Source organism: Ammodytes marinus (genome assembly GCF_949987685.1).
Source record: "Ammodytes marinus genome assembly, chromosome: 17".
Classification (NCBI taxonomy): domain Eukaryota; kingdom Metazoa; phylum Chordata; class Actinopteri; order Uranoscopiformes; family Ammodytidae; genus Ammodytes; species Ammodytes marinus.
In genome coordinates, this window is record NC_137221.1 from 24,552,839 (window position 1) to 24,568,184 (window position 15,346).

Below are 15,346 nucleotides of genomic sequence, written 5' to 3' on the forward strand. Positions count from 1 at the left end.
CTCTGTAAATAGACATGCGCAGTAATGATACATTCACAACTATCGGAAATTCCGCTTTCAGGTATGGAAATAATACACTTCAGGTCAATTATAATATATCCGTCCATGAATACATATAAATGTCACTAGCAAATAGTAGAGAGTATTAAAGAGTAGTTGGAAACCAAAAATACATTTGCTGATTTTGAGGTCTATCTGTTTCCAATTCCTTGCTATTCTCAAAAAAGCCTGCACTCAAACTGACTAGAAGCATTTTAGAATAAGGAATAAGATTTATTAAAATGTTTTAATGGAGAGAAGTTGGAGAACTCATGCTTTACTTTTTTTACTTTCGTCATCACAGTAAGACATTCCATCTTTTTGATTGTCTGTAGCTCGCTCTTTGTGTCCAAAAATCTTTACTTCAACAGCTGAACTTCTGAATTACTGTGTATTTGATGTCACAATGTCATTTGAACATTTCAATTATTAAGCTTTCGTGAAACATCTTTCACAAATGAAATACCATGTGTCCACACATTTTTCAGTTTCATATTTGTCAAAGTTCATGGCGGGGGCAGAATGATGTCACACAGGCTCAATCTGGTGCTACACATTTAATGAAGGGGTATCTGCAAAGTGCAAAAAGACAACATTATATTGACAATTGCTAGACAGCAAGCTCCCTTTTCATCTGGTAGGCAGGGGTTCTCATCATCTGTATAGCTTAACTGACACCTACTGGCGATTTATGGCTACTACATCTAACAAAGACGCTGGCATTTAAAAACACTGCACTTCCAGAAATACATATTTAACATATGGGAAACGTATCAAACTCCCTCTTAACGTTGCCTACATTATATAAAATAAATGACTGGTAAATGCTTTTCAGTCTGAGCTTCTAGGAAGTCGTTAGACATTTTATGATTATAGTAAATGGAGTACGAGTTTCAAAGTGAAGAGTAATCAAAACCATCTGACTTATTTCCCATGTTAAAAACCTAGTAATGTTCAGTAATGAATGAAAAATGGCTTTTCGACAATTCAGACATTGGGCAGAAGCATCATATAGGTCTAGGAAAGATTCAGGACCTTGGACAGAGGTAGCTAACATCACTAGCCTAATTCTGCTGTAACAAGTAGCCTATAAGTTTAGTTACACATTAACAATATTCAGTTTTGCATCAGAAAATAAAGGTTCTGAAACAGAAAGGTTGAAGTTTAATTTTTATTTAATTTTTTGTGTTCTGATGTTTTTTTTTATTATCTGATGTTTTGAATTTTAATGTGGGAGGAAACCGGAGTACTCGGAGAAAACCCACGCCAGCACAGTGAGTAGATGTACACGCCTCACAGCAAAAGGGTCAAAGTCTAGATTTGAACCCTCACCTTCTTGCTGCGAGGCCACAGCGTTGAACACTGAGGCACCTGTGTGGCCTTGTAGACCTGGAGTCCTGCTGTGTCACATCCAGGTTAGACTCTGAGCGTAGGCTACTAGCCCAGAGAATAAGTTGGCCAGGCCCCAACAAACCTTTTTCACAGCAGAGATTTGGATTGCTGTAATAAAGGTCTGTGCCCCCCACCCTCCCTGACCGCTGAAGATTCAAATTTGTGGCAAAACCAGAAGCAGGCAGTACATATTTTTGTTGTTCATTAGTTTTGTCATCTGATGTTAAGATTTTTTTCGAACTGATATTTTTTTATTTTAATGTGGGAGGAAACCGAAGACCTCGGAGAAAACCCACGCCACAGCAGAGATATGGATCGCTGTGAAAAAAGTCTGTCCGACCCCAATCTGCTGATGGTTACAAATTGCGGCTACATCTGCAGAAGGCAGTAAATGGTTTGGCCATGGTGTAACGAACAGATTTTACGAACCTGTCAATGCCACTCGTCTTCTTTGGAGTCACCATGTGCTGTTTAAGGGTTTCAATGATACATTGATAAACTAAGGGATCCTGTGACAGCAGGTTCATCCTTAGCACCCCTGCACTACCCATCTCCTTGCACAGGTCCCTGTGTACTGTCCTGATGGTCCTTTTAATATGGCGACCGCTTGGCTTGACAGCAATGTCACAGCCTGCAATTTGTGCACAAAGTGTCTCTTTCAGTGTCCTGATGGTGATTTCTACTGGATAGATGAATGGACAGATCTTTGACAATCTGATTCACCAGCCCGGACACCATAATAACGCTGCACAGTTCGTCCCACTTGTGGAGAGGGTGTACAGGGGGCTTACATGCAGATGGTTCATACACAGGTTTTGAACAGTAACTTGCCATAGTCAGAGCTTCTGTGATTGAAGACAGACTTCCAAGTACACTCCTTATTTCGCTCACAGCAAGGGTCACCTGGTCCATCTTTTCCCCTTGCTGTTTGGACTGACGGGTGAGCCACTGACACATCCTCCTCATGAAAGTGTCCACTTCGGTCTTAATTTTGGCCAAAATGTTCACTCTCTGTCCATTTTCCTCAGGTGACAAGTGCTGGTACACTACTTGACTCAACTGTTTGGCAAAATGCAGCCGAGGTCAGCAGACAGACTGACTGTTTTGAATACTTTTGCAGATGTGTTTAGACTACTAGAGAAGAAATGGACAAGGCCATATCACTATCTGCATTGTCACAGGCAGAGAGGAAAATGGAAAGCACGTCTGGTGTACACTGTCAATGAATAAGGAGACCTAAAATTGTCTGTGTATTGGAATGCATCTTCTTAAAAAAAAAAAAAAAAAAATGTTTAACTGTATCAGTAGGTGTGTATCTGTGTATCTGAATCTTATGGCAGTGGGGGACGGCACCTGATAAGCCTTTGGCTTCTCCTGCCACCCTTCGGACGATAACACAAAGTAATATGTGTGAATATGCAAAGAGAAAATTGTGTATTGTGTGTAATTGTCCGGAAGAATAATAATAAATAATAATAAATAAATAAATAAAAAATAACACTTCTCAGTGTTGGCCAGTGTTGATTTTCAACTCGTTAGTAAAATCACTTTCAAAAGTGTCAATTTAACACGGAAAAGAGTGGATGCATATAGACACTTTCTTAGTGTTGAATCTGACACTCTCAGAGTTAATTTAAAGGCCTACTTCACCGGTTTGAATATGAAGGTGTATTGAATTCTGAGATCCTATGTAGTATAATTGTGCAATTTTTTTTTAAATTGGTTCATCCTAGCCTGAGAAAAGGCAGAAAGAGCGTTTTTTTAACCCTATATTAATCTTACTGTGACATCACAGTAAGATAAATATAGGGTTAAAAAAAAAACCTTACTTTGTAAATATTACTGTGATTTCTCCTACTGTGACATCACAGTAATATTTACAAAGTAATTTTTTTTTAACCCTATATTTATCTTACTGTGATGTCACAGTAAGATTAATATAGGGTTAAAAAAAAACACTCTTTCTGCCTTTTCTCAGGCTAGGATGAACCGATTTTTTTTTTTTTTGCACATTTATACTACATAGGATCTCAGAATTCAATACACCTTCATATTCCCACCGGTGAAGTAGGCCTTTAACACTAGCGATTTGGCCAACTGTTAAGTGCAAAGTGAAACTAAGGCACCATACTCCAAAGCTACACTGCTGCATGTGACCTGCTTCCATCCATCTTCACCCACACTTTTAGAGCGCACTCGTTTCTAGAATAAATTTAGCTGTAGACTGGATTAATGATTCCTTGATTGATTGCTGATCCCCCTCCAGCCGTAGAACAAGCACTCTGAGAAACCCAATCTGACCCACTTTGGTTTCTGTACCTACTGACCTACTTTTAAACTTTAAGTCATTTTCGAGGCGATTAAATGTAATAATTTTAAATAGACAACACTATGTTCTTTAAATGTCTTACAGGGATTGACTGTGGTGGTGTATGCAAGTTACTTTAAAGGTGGAACTGACCCTTTTTCATCTCTGTCTCTTGTCAATAAAGCATGAAAAATGCCAAAAAAAAATCTTAAATGAGAAATACAGTTTGTTGCTTTGCACTGATGTATATCTCTGCTGTTATATGTCATGTATGATCGTCATAGGAAAAACTGTACTGTTTCAGAAATATTTAAAAGTTCCTTGTATTACTACTTACTTACTACTGAATGTATTAACTTGTGGTCATAGTGACAACATATTCGACTCCTCTTCTAAAATAGTGTTTCCCAGAACCACAGGGTGAAAGGGTCAACTGAGAATATGGAAGTGAGAACATACAGTGACAAACCTCTCCCATGACTCCCTGTACATTGTATGTCCCTATAGTCCTTGGGTCTGGCATCTAACCCCCCAAAAAAGTGGAGAACAGGATGGTACAGCGTGGGATTGCCCCGCTCCCAAAAAGCTTTCATTGTAGGAGTAGAGGTAACATTAGCTGGGGACTGAGCGTGCCTTAGGAAATGCCTGCTGCAGCATCTTTGTATGGAGCTTTTGGCCATCTCCTGAGGAGGGAAGTGCCTCTTCAATGTCATGTTAACCCAGCAGGAATTGTGTGGTTGGGGGGAAGGAGACATAACATAAGCAGTCAGCCGTGATAAACATACTTGCAATGTACACCACCTGCTCAGCCTCAAACAGCAGACACACATACTGTATAGCCATAGCTGGTGGACACAGTGGAGCATCTAGCAGCTAAAGAGAAGGATTCTATACTCAGGAGTTGAAGCCCAAAAACAGAGGAGAGTAAATAGACTGAAGGTGTGTTCAGGCCCACCTTACTCACACAGGGAATTCTCACTGTGGTCATTGGCACGTTGGTGTCAATGTGTGCTGACCCTGAGCATGTAATGATAGTGACTGTGCAGTTGTTGACTGTAGGCTAGCTAGACGCATGAAGTGACCATGTATGAGCCTTTATACATGGGATCTTCAAATGATAGCTCATCAGTAAAATCTAGCTATTTCTGCTATTCCCCTGACACATAGGCTACATCTCCTTTTATGTAGTCTCTGTATGTCTATAAGGAAGATTCATAAAGCTAAAAAGGTTAAAAGTGCAAGTTGAGACTTTTTCTTTACTTCCCTGTCTCATTACGCTGCCGACTCTTTCCTTTCCATTTGGATTGTAATTAGAGTTTACTTTCCTGTTGATTACATTACTTTATTTGGTGGAACGATTAGTTTTCTTCTTTATTACTGTCAAAATGAGAATAATGATAAAGTCTTCCAGCGTCCAAAGTGAGTCAATCCTTTGTTCTGTCTGACCAACAGTCAAAACCACAAAAATATTCAGTTTAAAATGATCTAAAACTGAAAGGCAGCAAATTCTGGAAACTCAATTGAGAAGTTGGAACAGGAAGTTATTTTGTATATTTGCGTTAAAATTGCTCAAGTGATTTATCGACTGTCTAAATAGATGCAGATAACATTTCCAGTGATCAAAAAATTGATTAATCGACAAATCCTTTCAACTCCGCTTTCTATTTACTTTGTAGACAATGGCGCCATCCCATAAATCCCCACATTCTTTCCTTTACACCAGCCAGCTGGCCACCAGCCAGCTGGCCACAAACACAATAAGGCTGACAGCCATACAACCAAAGCAATGAACTGCAAGAAGCTAACTGGAGTTCTGAGTTGATGATTCTTCTCTTTGGTTTTACAGTAACCTGAATTAAAAAGATTTGAAAATGTTTACTAATAAAAACTTGAGTTGCAGTTAAATCTGTGTATCTTCCGTTCAATCCATATCCATTTGAAAACTTAGCCATTAGGCCTACGCAAAGGTAGGCAATTGCCTTGGGTCTTGTAGTGTATTTTGTTATGACACATTCTAAGATTACTGTAGTGTATTATGTTATTATACATTTTATATTAAGGTATACTGTTACAGAGCAGGACAAAGACAATGCCTCATCTGGCAGGGGGCAAAGTCAGGGATGTCAGCTGCCTGAGTGAGGAAACCCTCAAGACTGACCTGTAGATCATTCAAATTTCACACAAAGGTGACTGTCTTGTGAGTTAATCAAAGACAGTCTGGCTAAGAGTTAACAGTAGTTTATTGACCCTGGCCATCAGCATCATCATCATCAGCATTGTCTTAGAAGTTGCTGAATCAGACTTCTTGGCCAACGTGACATATCGACTCTAGGTGATGACTAAATTCAGGATGTCCTCTGGGGGCCAGAGGTTGCCCTCTGACCATTAGGGTGGAGCTGGTTAGGGTTAAAAGCAGCTACAATTCTGGAAAAAGTGGGGTCTCAAACTAAGGAACTTTTCATAGCTTTTGGTTTTGTGTAGGTACCTATATTAGTTGTTTGGCTACAAACACTTTAAATTCTTATTGGCTTCGTTTTGACTGCAGGATGAGTTTTGTTGCTTAAATAAAAGAATTGTTCCTGAGACCTCCTCATCTGCATTCAACTGTGTCTTCTTCCATCAACTAACTACCAACGCGGCTTTCTGAGTAAAGGACCAAGAAAATATACCGCAGTCTCATAATCATCTAATAAATGTTTGTTTTACTCTTCATTCAATAATCACCGATTACGTGCAGACATCAGCATCACACTGGGAACTGAGGAACACATCCTACATTATTGATAATGTTATTGATACTTGTGATCAGCTGAGGCATGAGCCCCAGTGCAGACAGCTTCATATGAAAGCATATTTATAGGTTTGGTCCACGAGTTAAAAATGTGTCTGAGGCGCTTGTCGCAAGTGAAGTGAAGACAGTGAAAAAAGGGAGAGACAAAGTGGGCAACCGCCTAGTTTAAGGGGGGCGCGCAACCCGCTTTAAAAAGCCCCTTTTGAGTGTTTGCGTGTGCGTAGGCTATGTGTGTGTGTGTGTGTGTGTGTCGAGGAAAAAAGAAACTTGTCTAGGCTATATTATGTCCACATTTATTAATTATCTGAATTCAGCTTTTTGTAAAATAAGGCACTTGATGGTAGCCTATGACAGACAGTGACAAAAATATGTTTCCCCATAAAGATTAAACATTTGGTGGTTTGTCCAGTTTTGACAATCAACAGCTGTTTGTCTGTCGCTGTTTAGATCATGCCTGTTTCCTCTGAGCAGCACAGTTCGGTTTGGCACGGTTCGGCAGGGTAACCCTACTAGAACTGCCATGCGTTTCCACTACCGACAAGAGGCTGTAGGCTATAAGACGGAGATGGCCACGGTCAGAAAACAGTCTACTGGTCAGAGCCATCACGGCGCTGGCCACACATAGCTCGAGTCATTGTGGCAGCGGGGCACAGTTTAGCCCGCTGATTAAGATAAATTATTATTAGAAAAATTCAAATGATTTTTTTTCCCATTTTCTTACGTAAAGGGCGACATGGAAAATAAAAAATAAGAAATGGCAATCAATTCATGTTTTACAGGCATATTTTGAATTAAACAGTAGCCTACATTTTTTGTTTTTTTTTAAATGAAAAAAAATATTTAAACGTGAAATCAAACTGTTGTTTTAGTTTCTCGTGTTTTGATTTCCAAATGGATATGGATTGAACGGTAGATACACAGATTGTTTAGGCTACTTTTCATTAGCCTATGCACTTTAAAGTGGACCTATTATACTTTTTCGACTTTTATGACCAAAATACGTTGTTATAATGATTTATAGTCATATTTAACCATACTAAAGTATCAAATAATGACTTGCATGCATTTAGACGTATTCCCTGCTGACCGTCTGGGGTGGCTGTGCAGAGCGCTAAACACTAGGGCAGCCGGTCGAGAAATCACTTGTTCAAATCGGTTAAAATTTCCTGCATTCGTGTCCTCACGAATCCGGATTTTTCCATGTATGGTAATGCTGCAACGTGCTCAGGGGCGCTCCGGCCATGCCCCCACCTTCCTGCTCAAATCTGCCCTCATGCTGCTGAAAGTGTTCCAACTTCCGTAAGGAAGGTAACCAATCACAACGGAGTGGGGTTTGCAGCAGGGGGGAGGGGAGGGGGCGGAAATGCCAAAAATAAAGAGGAAAATAAAAGTTGAGAATAAAGATGAAGTAGGCCTACAATGTGGAGAATAAAGACAAATATTGTCGAAATGTAAACTTGAAAGTTTTCCTCTAAGCTCCACTAATAATTGTACTGCACTGTATCAGAGTGAAGGTAGCCTATTGAATATTTCAACTTTTTGGCCCAAATATCCTTCCATAGCCTACACGGAAGATAAAAGAATAGAACAAATAATGAGATTAACTTAAAGAAAATAAAGGATAATAATGTTTGGCAATGTAAAAAAGGCATACGCTAGCCCAGTGATAATACAATATACCAAGCTAAATTAAATTAAACTTTTACTTACAATAGCTGCCAAATATTTCATCAAACATGTTGAAGTGTACACTTGACTACACTAACCCCTCTTTTATAAATAATACCCTATTATATACAATAGCTCATTTGGATTCATCAAGGCTCTCATTAATGTACACTACTGTATCTTTTTTTGGACACAGGATGTGCTTGCCAGCCCCTTTTGTTCACTTTGATTGGTGAAAGTATGTCAGTGGGTTACATTGACACCAGTGCGGGGCTGCAGGGAAGGAGTGGGAAGGAGGAGCCCGTGAACTGGGTCACATGTTTGCACACATTGCTCGATACAGACGCTGTGGACCAGTCCTTCACACCGCTGGCGTCGCGCCTTCATTGCTATCCTCTCAGAGAATCTCGGAATGGAATAACATTGAATATTTGAAGCAGCCAAACTGCCCTAAAATATATCTCCTTTGTCGTTTGGCACCAATAATTGACTGCCGCCCTCGAGGACGGAAGAATCGGCGTCGTCGAAACGGAAAAGCTTTTTTCGGCTTGATTTATATTTATTTGATCGCGTGTTGTTTATTACACATTAGCTACTCTTGTAGGCTAACTGACAACCTTCCGTCGTCTTCACAGTGTTGTTCATTTAAATGCTATAACAGCTTATCAACCGAGGTAATTCAGCGACTTTTCAGTTGCTGAACACCAAAAACCTTAAAACGGCTACTGCACTGAGGTAGCAAAGCCCCCACCACTTGTAGGACATGGAGTCGACCAAAGCTGGTAAGTTGTGCTTTAAAACCGACATTTAAATGGTCATGGCTGCAGCTTTAGGAGTGACATTAATACTGAGCTCTCATTTTGCCATTCATTAGACGCAGTCTAATGCTCTTCTGTTAAAGTAACACGACGTAAGTTAGCATAATTAGGGCACCTTCTTGTTTTGTATTTAAAATAGTCTTCACATGACGAACCGCTTTTAAATGTCACTGGTTGTAGCTGTGTGGTATGCTACCATTCTACTGGGTTAGCATTAGCAGTGGGGCTGGTGTTTATTACCGACATAAATGGCTCTGGCAGCACTGCAATCGTACATTCTCACATGGACCCATGGTCTAGCCATGTGCGCCCGTGTTTACGCTCCTCGTGCGTCGCCGCTCATTGGCCGATGGGCGCTGTGACGTAGGCCATTGTATAATTCCTCATATCGAGCTGGTGTGGCGCCTCGCAGCGCGGTACACGTGAGGCGGGTCGCGATGACCCAGTTTTGCCGACCAATAACATGCTGGCTCCTCGTGGGGGCGTGTTTATAAAATAAATAAAAAATCTGAAGGTGGGCTTAATTACATTCATGGCCTGTGGGAATACATAGTTGTATTTTATGCTGTGTTATTCAGGGCCTTTGGAAGAGCATAATAAAACATATTCAAAAAGACAAACCTATTCACAGTCGAATGAGCTCTGGTTTTCATGTTGATGTTGTTCAGGCTATACACTCAGACTCATAATAAAAATGGGGTTGAATTACATCATATGCACCTTGGAAAAACACACATTTCCTTGGAAGATATGTCAATAAATAAACCCATGTTCCCAGTCCACATTTCTGACTAATACTACTACTACATTTATTAATGCTCCATATTTGTCTTAAACTCATTCTAGAATGGGATTTGGCCCTCTGTCTGTTTGTTAAGAAGCTTCTATATGTGAAAGGCTGCAGGGAGGAGCCACGCCACCTTCCACACACACCCCTTGTGTAGCATGCCATTACGTAATGGCCGTTACCTAATCATTGAGAATGGCACAGGCAGAAATCAGGTCAGCCTATGTTGAGGGGGGAAAAAAACTGGTTCATTGTCTGCTCTGCTCCTACTGGCTGAGCCTGTTGCTATATTATGGTCTGTGCTCTTCATGTTAAAGCTGCCAGGTCCACCGCAGAACTGACAGGAGCTACAGACATATTTCATTCAATGGAACTGAAACGACAGAGAGTTAACATGATCGCTGAGAGCAAAAAAAAAAAAAATGCCACATATGGAAACCTGAATATGATGAAGGCGAGACTTTTGACTTTTTGAAATGTTTGTCTATTTTGTTCCCATAACATGTCTCTTTCACACCATCAAACCATCTTTAACGGCAATTTTTTCAATAATCTGAACCTAAAACTTCTAAAGCAATTACATCAACTAAATGTACAACTATTACGAATGTTAATACAGAAGGATTAGACCATACAGTATGTTGATCATAATTGTCTGATTAATTATGATACATTTTCTTAAAAACATGCCAAAAATGCATTTTTAATCCCTGTAAATAGTCTCTTTGATTATATTAAATGAAAAAAAGGCTGTATCCAAAATCTGAAAAAATTGTGGTACCAAAAAAAGTTTTAATGCAACTGGCAAAGTTTCATCAGGATATCTATCCAACCCTATTGACCTGCAGTGTCTTAAGCATTATCAAATGAAAAAATATATTTACATTTTTATATCTATATATACAAATGTCCGGTGTATTTTGAGAACAGCACATATCCCTGCACAGGTGTGAGCTGTTGTTGCTGCAGTCCCTGTCCTGACGGTCTGTTTTCTCTCCCACCAGGGGGTGTTATAGCCTTCATCAGCTCGTCCAGCTCTAGCTCCAGCCCTGAATCTTGCCACAGTGACTCCTCCAACGGCAGCTACCAGTCGTCCTCCTCTCCCAGCCGGCAGCAGCCCCGTCAGCCTGCGGAGCCCTCACTCCCCACCCCGGGACAAAGCCTTCCAGGGAACCAGAAGAACGGCCGCTCCTCCTCCACCGCCAAATGTGGCATCACAAGTAAGAACCTCCTGCCCTTTGTGTACAAACACTTTCCTATTCTGCACTGCCTTGACCCTGTGATAGCTACGTATGACATGTTTAAAGAATGAAAATGAGTTGTGTGTGTGTTTTCAGGTGAACTTTACCAATATGTTTTTGTATCAAACAGAAATCAATGGCCTGGTGCTGCTGTGCAAGGTGTGCGGCGACGTGGCCTCAGGTTTCCACTATGGCGTCCATGCCTGTGAGGGCTGCAAGGTATAACACACACACACACACACAGTGAGGAGGGTTGCAGTGACTTTTGGGTGTGCATTGAATTGGGTCACTGTCATATATCAAAGCCAAACCCAGGGACTCAGTGAAACTAGTTCACTCTCCCCACATTTATATTAGCAGCCCCTCATACTTCACATTGCTCTGCGGCCTAGTTAGCTGTATGGAGCAGTGTGCAGTGACAAACACACACCACACTAGGCTTAGTGGAGGAACACACATTTTCTACTGATAACATTGGTTGCAGCCTCTCTGTTAGTGACCTTGCTGACTCTGTTTGTCTGTGAACACACAGGGCTTCTTCCGGAGGAGCATCCAGCAGAACATCCAGTATAAGAAGTGCCTTAAGAACGAGAGCTGCCCCATCATGAGGATCAACAGGAACCGCTGTCAGCAGTGTCGCTTCAAGAAATGCCTGGGTGTTGGGATGTCCAGAGACTGTGAGTGTTTGTAGTACTCAAGTTTAACATCACACATGCATACCAAACACTCTCATTCTATTTAAAGGACTTCTCCACTGACGTAGTAATGCATATTGTGGGAAATGGAGGATCATAAGTGTTCAATAAAAAAATGAAACAAGTATTGACATGAATCAATAGACACAAAATATATTGTATAAGCCTGTATTAAAACATATTTTTTTACAACACAGTTCAATTATTAAATGTAATTATGTTGTGTAAAAACATCCCTGAACACCTTAATGACTAAAGGTGAGTCCCTCTGACATGCTTCTCTCCTCCCTGTTCAGCTGTGCGCTTTGGCCGAATCCCCAAGCGTGAGAAACAGCGCATGCTGCTGGAGATGCAGAGCGCCATGAACAACATGATGAACAACAGCCAGATGCACAGTGCCCAGACGCTGCCGGCTGACGCCACAGAAGCTACCTCGTCCTGCTCCCCGTCCGGCCAGTCAGACTCCAGCTCTGAGCCGGCCGTGGCCATGGACACCAGCCCCAGCTCGACCTCTTCCAGTGCGTCAGACAGCGGGGAGGAGGAGGTGATCGGCTCAGTGACCCGGGCCCACCAGGAGACCTTCATGTACAACCAGGAGCAGAGCAGCCTGCCCCCCACTGGCCCCACCAAGCAGCAGGCAGAGGAGCGCCAAGACTCCTGGAACCAGCACAACAACCAGCTCACCATGGAGCCTCCCTCCTCCAGCACAGTCCCCCCGGCTCAGGACACCAACCACTGCCCCTTCAGACGCTCCAGCAGCCACTGTCCAGCCTACACTGAGGGCCCCGCCAACACAGGGGGCAACAGAATGTATCTGGTAAGATCATAGGAGACAAGTCTACATCAATTAGATCCAATTAGAACACATTAAAAGTATCTCTTTGCTAAAAACTTGATAATTTCAAAAATACCATGATATTTATCTTCGTGATCTGTATTGTATCAGCTCCAAGAATCAGTATTTAAAAATTGAAATTCAACTAACCCCTAAACAGGTTGTGAACTACAACCTCCGCTCCTGTAGATTTCACACAGATACATATCGTATCGTGAAGTCCAAGCCCTTATTATCCTGCTCTACTGTTCCACCTGCTTCTTTAACATGCTCACTGTCAAACCGGGTCAAACTCACACGTGTCACAAATATAGCTGCCAAAATAATTGGTCTCCCCACACCCACACTGTCAGAGCTTAATCTCAAGGCCATCTCACGCATTGCATCCACAATAGCACAAGTCTAAAGTCTATTAAAATTCCAAAATAACAACAGACAATTGAGAATGAATTGACACATTTGGGAGTCATTTCCAGTGTTAAGCAGTGTGTGTGTCCTCCTGTGCCCTGTGTTCAGGTGTGTCCCATGAACACCTCTGCCCAGGTGGACCCTCAGAAGTCTGGCCAGCAGGTGTGGCAGGAGTTCTCTCACAGCTTCACCCCGGCTGTCAGGGAGGTGGTGGAGTTTGCCAAGAAGATCCCAGGCTTCAGAGACCTGAGCCAGCATGACCAGGTCAGCCTGCTGAAGGCTGGCACCTTTGAGGTACACTTCTATTATCCTTAGCCAATGCGCCATGGAGCCTTTCTCCGTCTCCACAGAGAGATGGTGCTATAATAGCAGGATTACCTGGACTGGCCGAGCGTTGTTTCTATTCTACAGGTGTTGGTGGTCCGCTTTGCATCCCTGTTTGACGTGAACACCGTCACCTTCCTGGGAGGGAGGAAGTACAGCGTGGACACTCTGCGGGCCATGGGCGCCGGGGACCTGCTCAACTCCATGTTTGACTTCAGCAACAAGCTGATCAGCCTGGGCCTCAGTGAGGAGGAGATGAGCCTCTTCACCGCCGTGGTACTGGTCTCTGCAGGTGGGCTTGCATTCATAATGTCAACTTTAGTAAAGGCATGATACCACAAGCAAAAATCAAGCACAGTTAAATCTTAAGAGACCATCTATCATGTTTTATTCATACTATGAATAAAAGGTCCAAAATGTACAAAAAATTGTAATACCAAAAATTCATGTTTTACTGTAAGTGATCAACTGGCAAAGTTTCATGATGATATCTATAGTAAAACATTTAGCCCTATTCACCTGCAGTGTCTCACCTTTACTTTATTCCTTTCATGACAAAGTGTAGTAAATGTATGAACTGACAGAATGTGTCCCTCTGTCTCCAGACCGCTCTGGCATTGAGAACGTCATCTCAGTGGAGGCGCTGCAGGAGACGCTGATCCGTGCACTGCGAAGCCTCATCACCAAGAACCATCCCAACGAGTCGGCCATCTTTACCAAGCTGCTGCTCAAGCTGCCAGACCTGCGCTCGCTCAACAACATGCACTCTGAAGAGCTGCTGGCCTTCAAGGTCCATTCCTGAACCTGTCTGCGACTACTTGATAAACCGGGAACCAAACTATGAACGGCCACATGGACCACATCACCTCCCAACCCGACCACACCTACACAATTCTCTCTGAAGCTGAACTGAAGCCCACTAAAGGGGGAAGAAGACCATAAAATGTTTTTGTACTGTACTGTAGGGCGTGACTGCCTGTGTGATGGTAATGAATTGCACACACACATGGATTGATGTTCATGTTTCTTGTGTTTGTGTGTAGCATACTGTATGTTTGCAAAAGTGTACAAACGTTAAAAGCACTTTTTCTGTATAGTGTAGACTGGTATTTTTTTTGCATTCCATTCGTAGTGCACTATGTGACTTCTTTTTGATTTAAACTCTGTAGTGAGGCGTGGAGACACTTGTGTATTATACTTTTCAATGGCTCGTGTTCATTTAATAAATAAAGGTGCTGTGCTCATGTGAAAAGCAGGAGGTTGTAAACTTCAAAACCCCCAGATACTGAATGACTGACGGGTTAAAATTATCGTTAAAAACAACTATTTAAAGCAGATGACAATAAGGTGTATATGGATATGGATGTAAATCAGTGTAATATGAGTGAATTGAGGAAAGCAAACCAAGGTGATGTCTTATTTCAGGCTTTTATGCAGTTGTTTACATGCTAATGCTGTGTTTCTGTCAGTAAGGGGTTGTTATTCTAAATGATTTGGGCATTGTGTGACAAATCAAATGTGTCTGTGTCCCTCTACGGCCTACTCATTTCTACTAATGGATCACCGGAAAAGGAAAAGCAATGGAATCAAATTTGAGAGATACAGTTTCCTTTTTTTTCCTGTATTCTTCTTCTCCTTGTAAAGATGTTGAGATTCCTTCTTGTCTCACACGCCTGATGTTGCTGATTGGACGGCTGAGAAAACATCACCTGGCAGTCACCAGCGACTCCTACTAGCTTGAAAAAGAATGACGTTTTCTGTTTTACTGTACAGACTTTAGCTGAGTGTAGTTAAGCTGAATAGGTCGGGGCTATTCCACATAAAGTATGATTGTAATCTCACTCCAGTGATTGTAATTTAAGTCAATTAGCTTGTCGCTGGCGTTGAGATATTTTAGTGATGCCATCTTTTTTGTTCCCTGTGGGTGAAATCAGAACGCCTGGCCTTTAATATCCAGAGCTTCTGTCATTGTGTTAAACATTGCTGACATTTGCAGTATGCATAGATTTCTATATAAATATATACAAACTATCATACATG

General features: G+C 41.7%; 1 protein-coding gene across 1 annotated transcript; it reads left to right on the plus strand.

The window, feature by feature from the left end:
- Nucleotides 1-8,536: 8,536 nt before the first annotated feature.
- nr1d2b (nuclear receptor subfamily 1, group D, member 2b) lies at nt 8,537-15,346 on the plus strand. Its single transcript, XM_080046067.1, has 8 exons — nt 8,537-8,980; nt 10,808-11,023; nt 11,175-11,263; nt 11,577-11,721; nt 12,036-12,556; nt 13,091-13,276; nt 13,394-13,598; nt 13,912-15,346. The coding sequence occupies exons 1-8, from the start codon at nt 8,962-8,964 to the stop codon at nt 14,106-14,108; spliced, it is 1,578 nt and encodes a 525-aa protein (XP_079902193.1). The 5' UTR covers nt 8,537-8,961; the 3' UTR covers nt 14,109-15,346.

Coding starts and splice junctions, on each gene's coding strand:
- nr1d2b (XM_080046067.1), top strand. Junction 11,264..11,576: donor ATGCCTGTGAGGGCTGCAAG/GTATAACACACA, acceptor GTGAACACACAG/GGCTTCTTCCGGAGGAGCAT. Junction 13,599..13,911: donor CGTGGTACTGGTCTCTGCAG/GTGGGCTTGCAT, acceptor CTCTGTCTCCAG/ACCGCTCTGGCATTGAGAAC.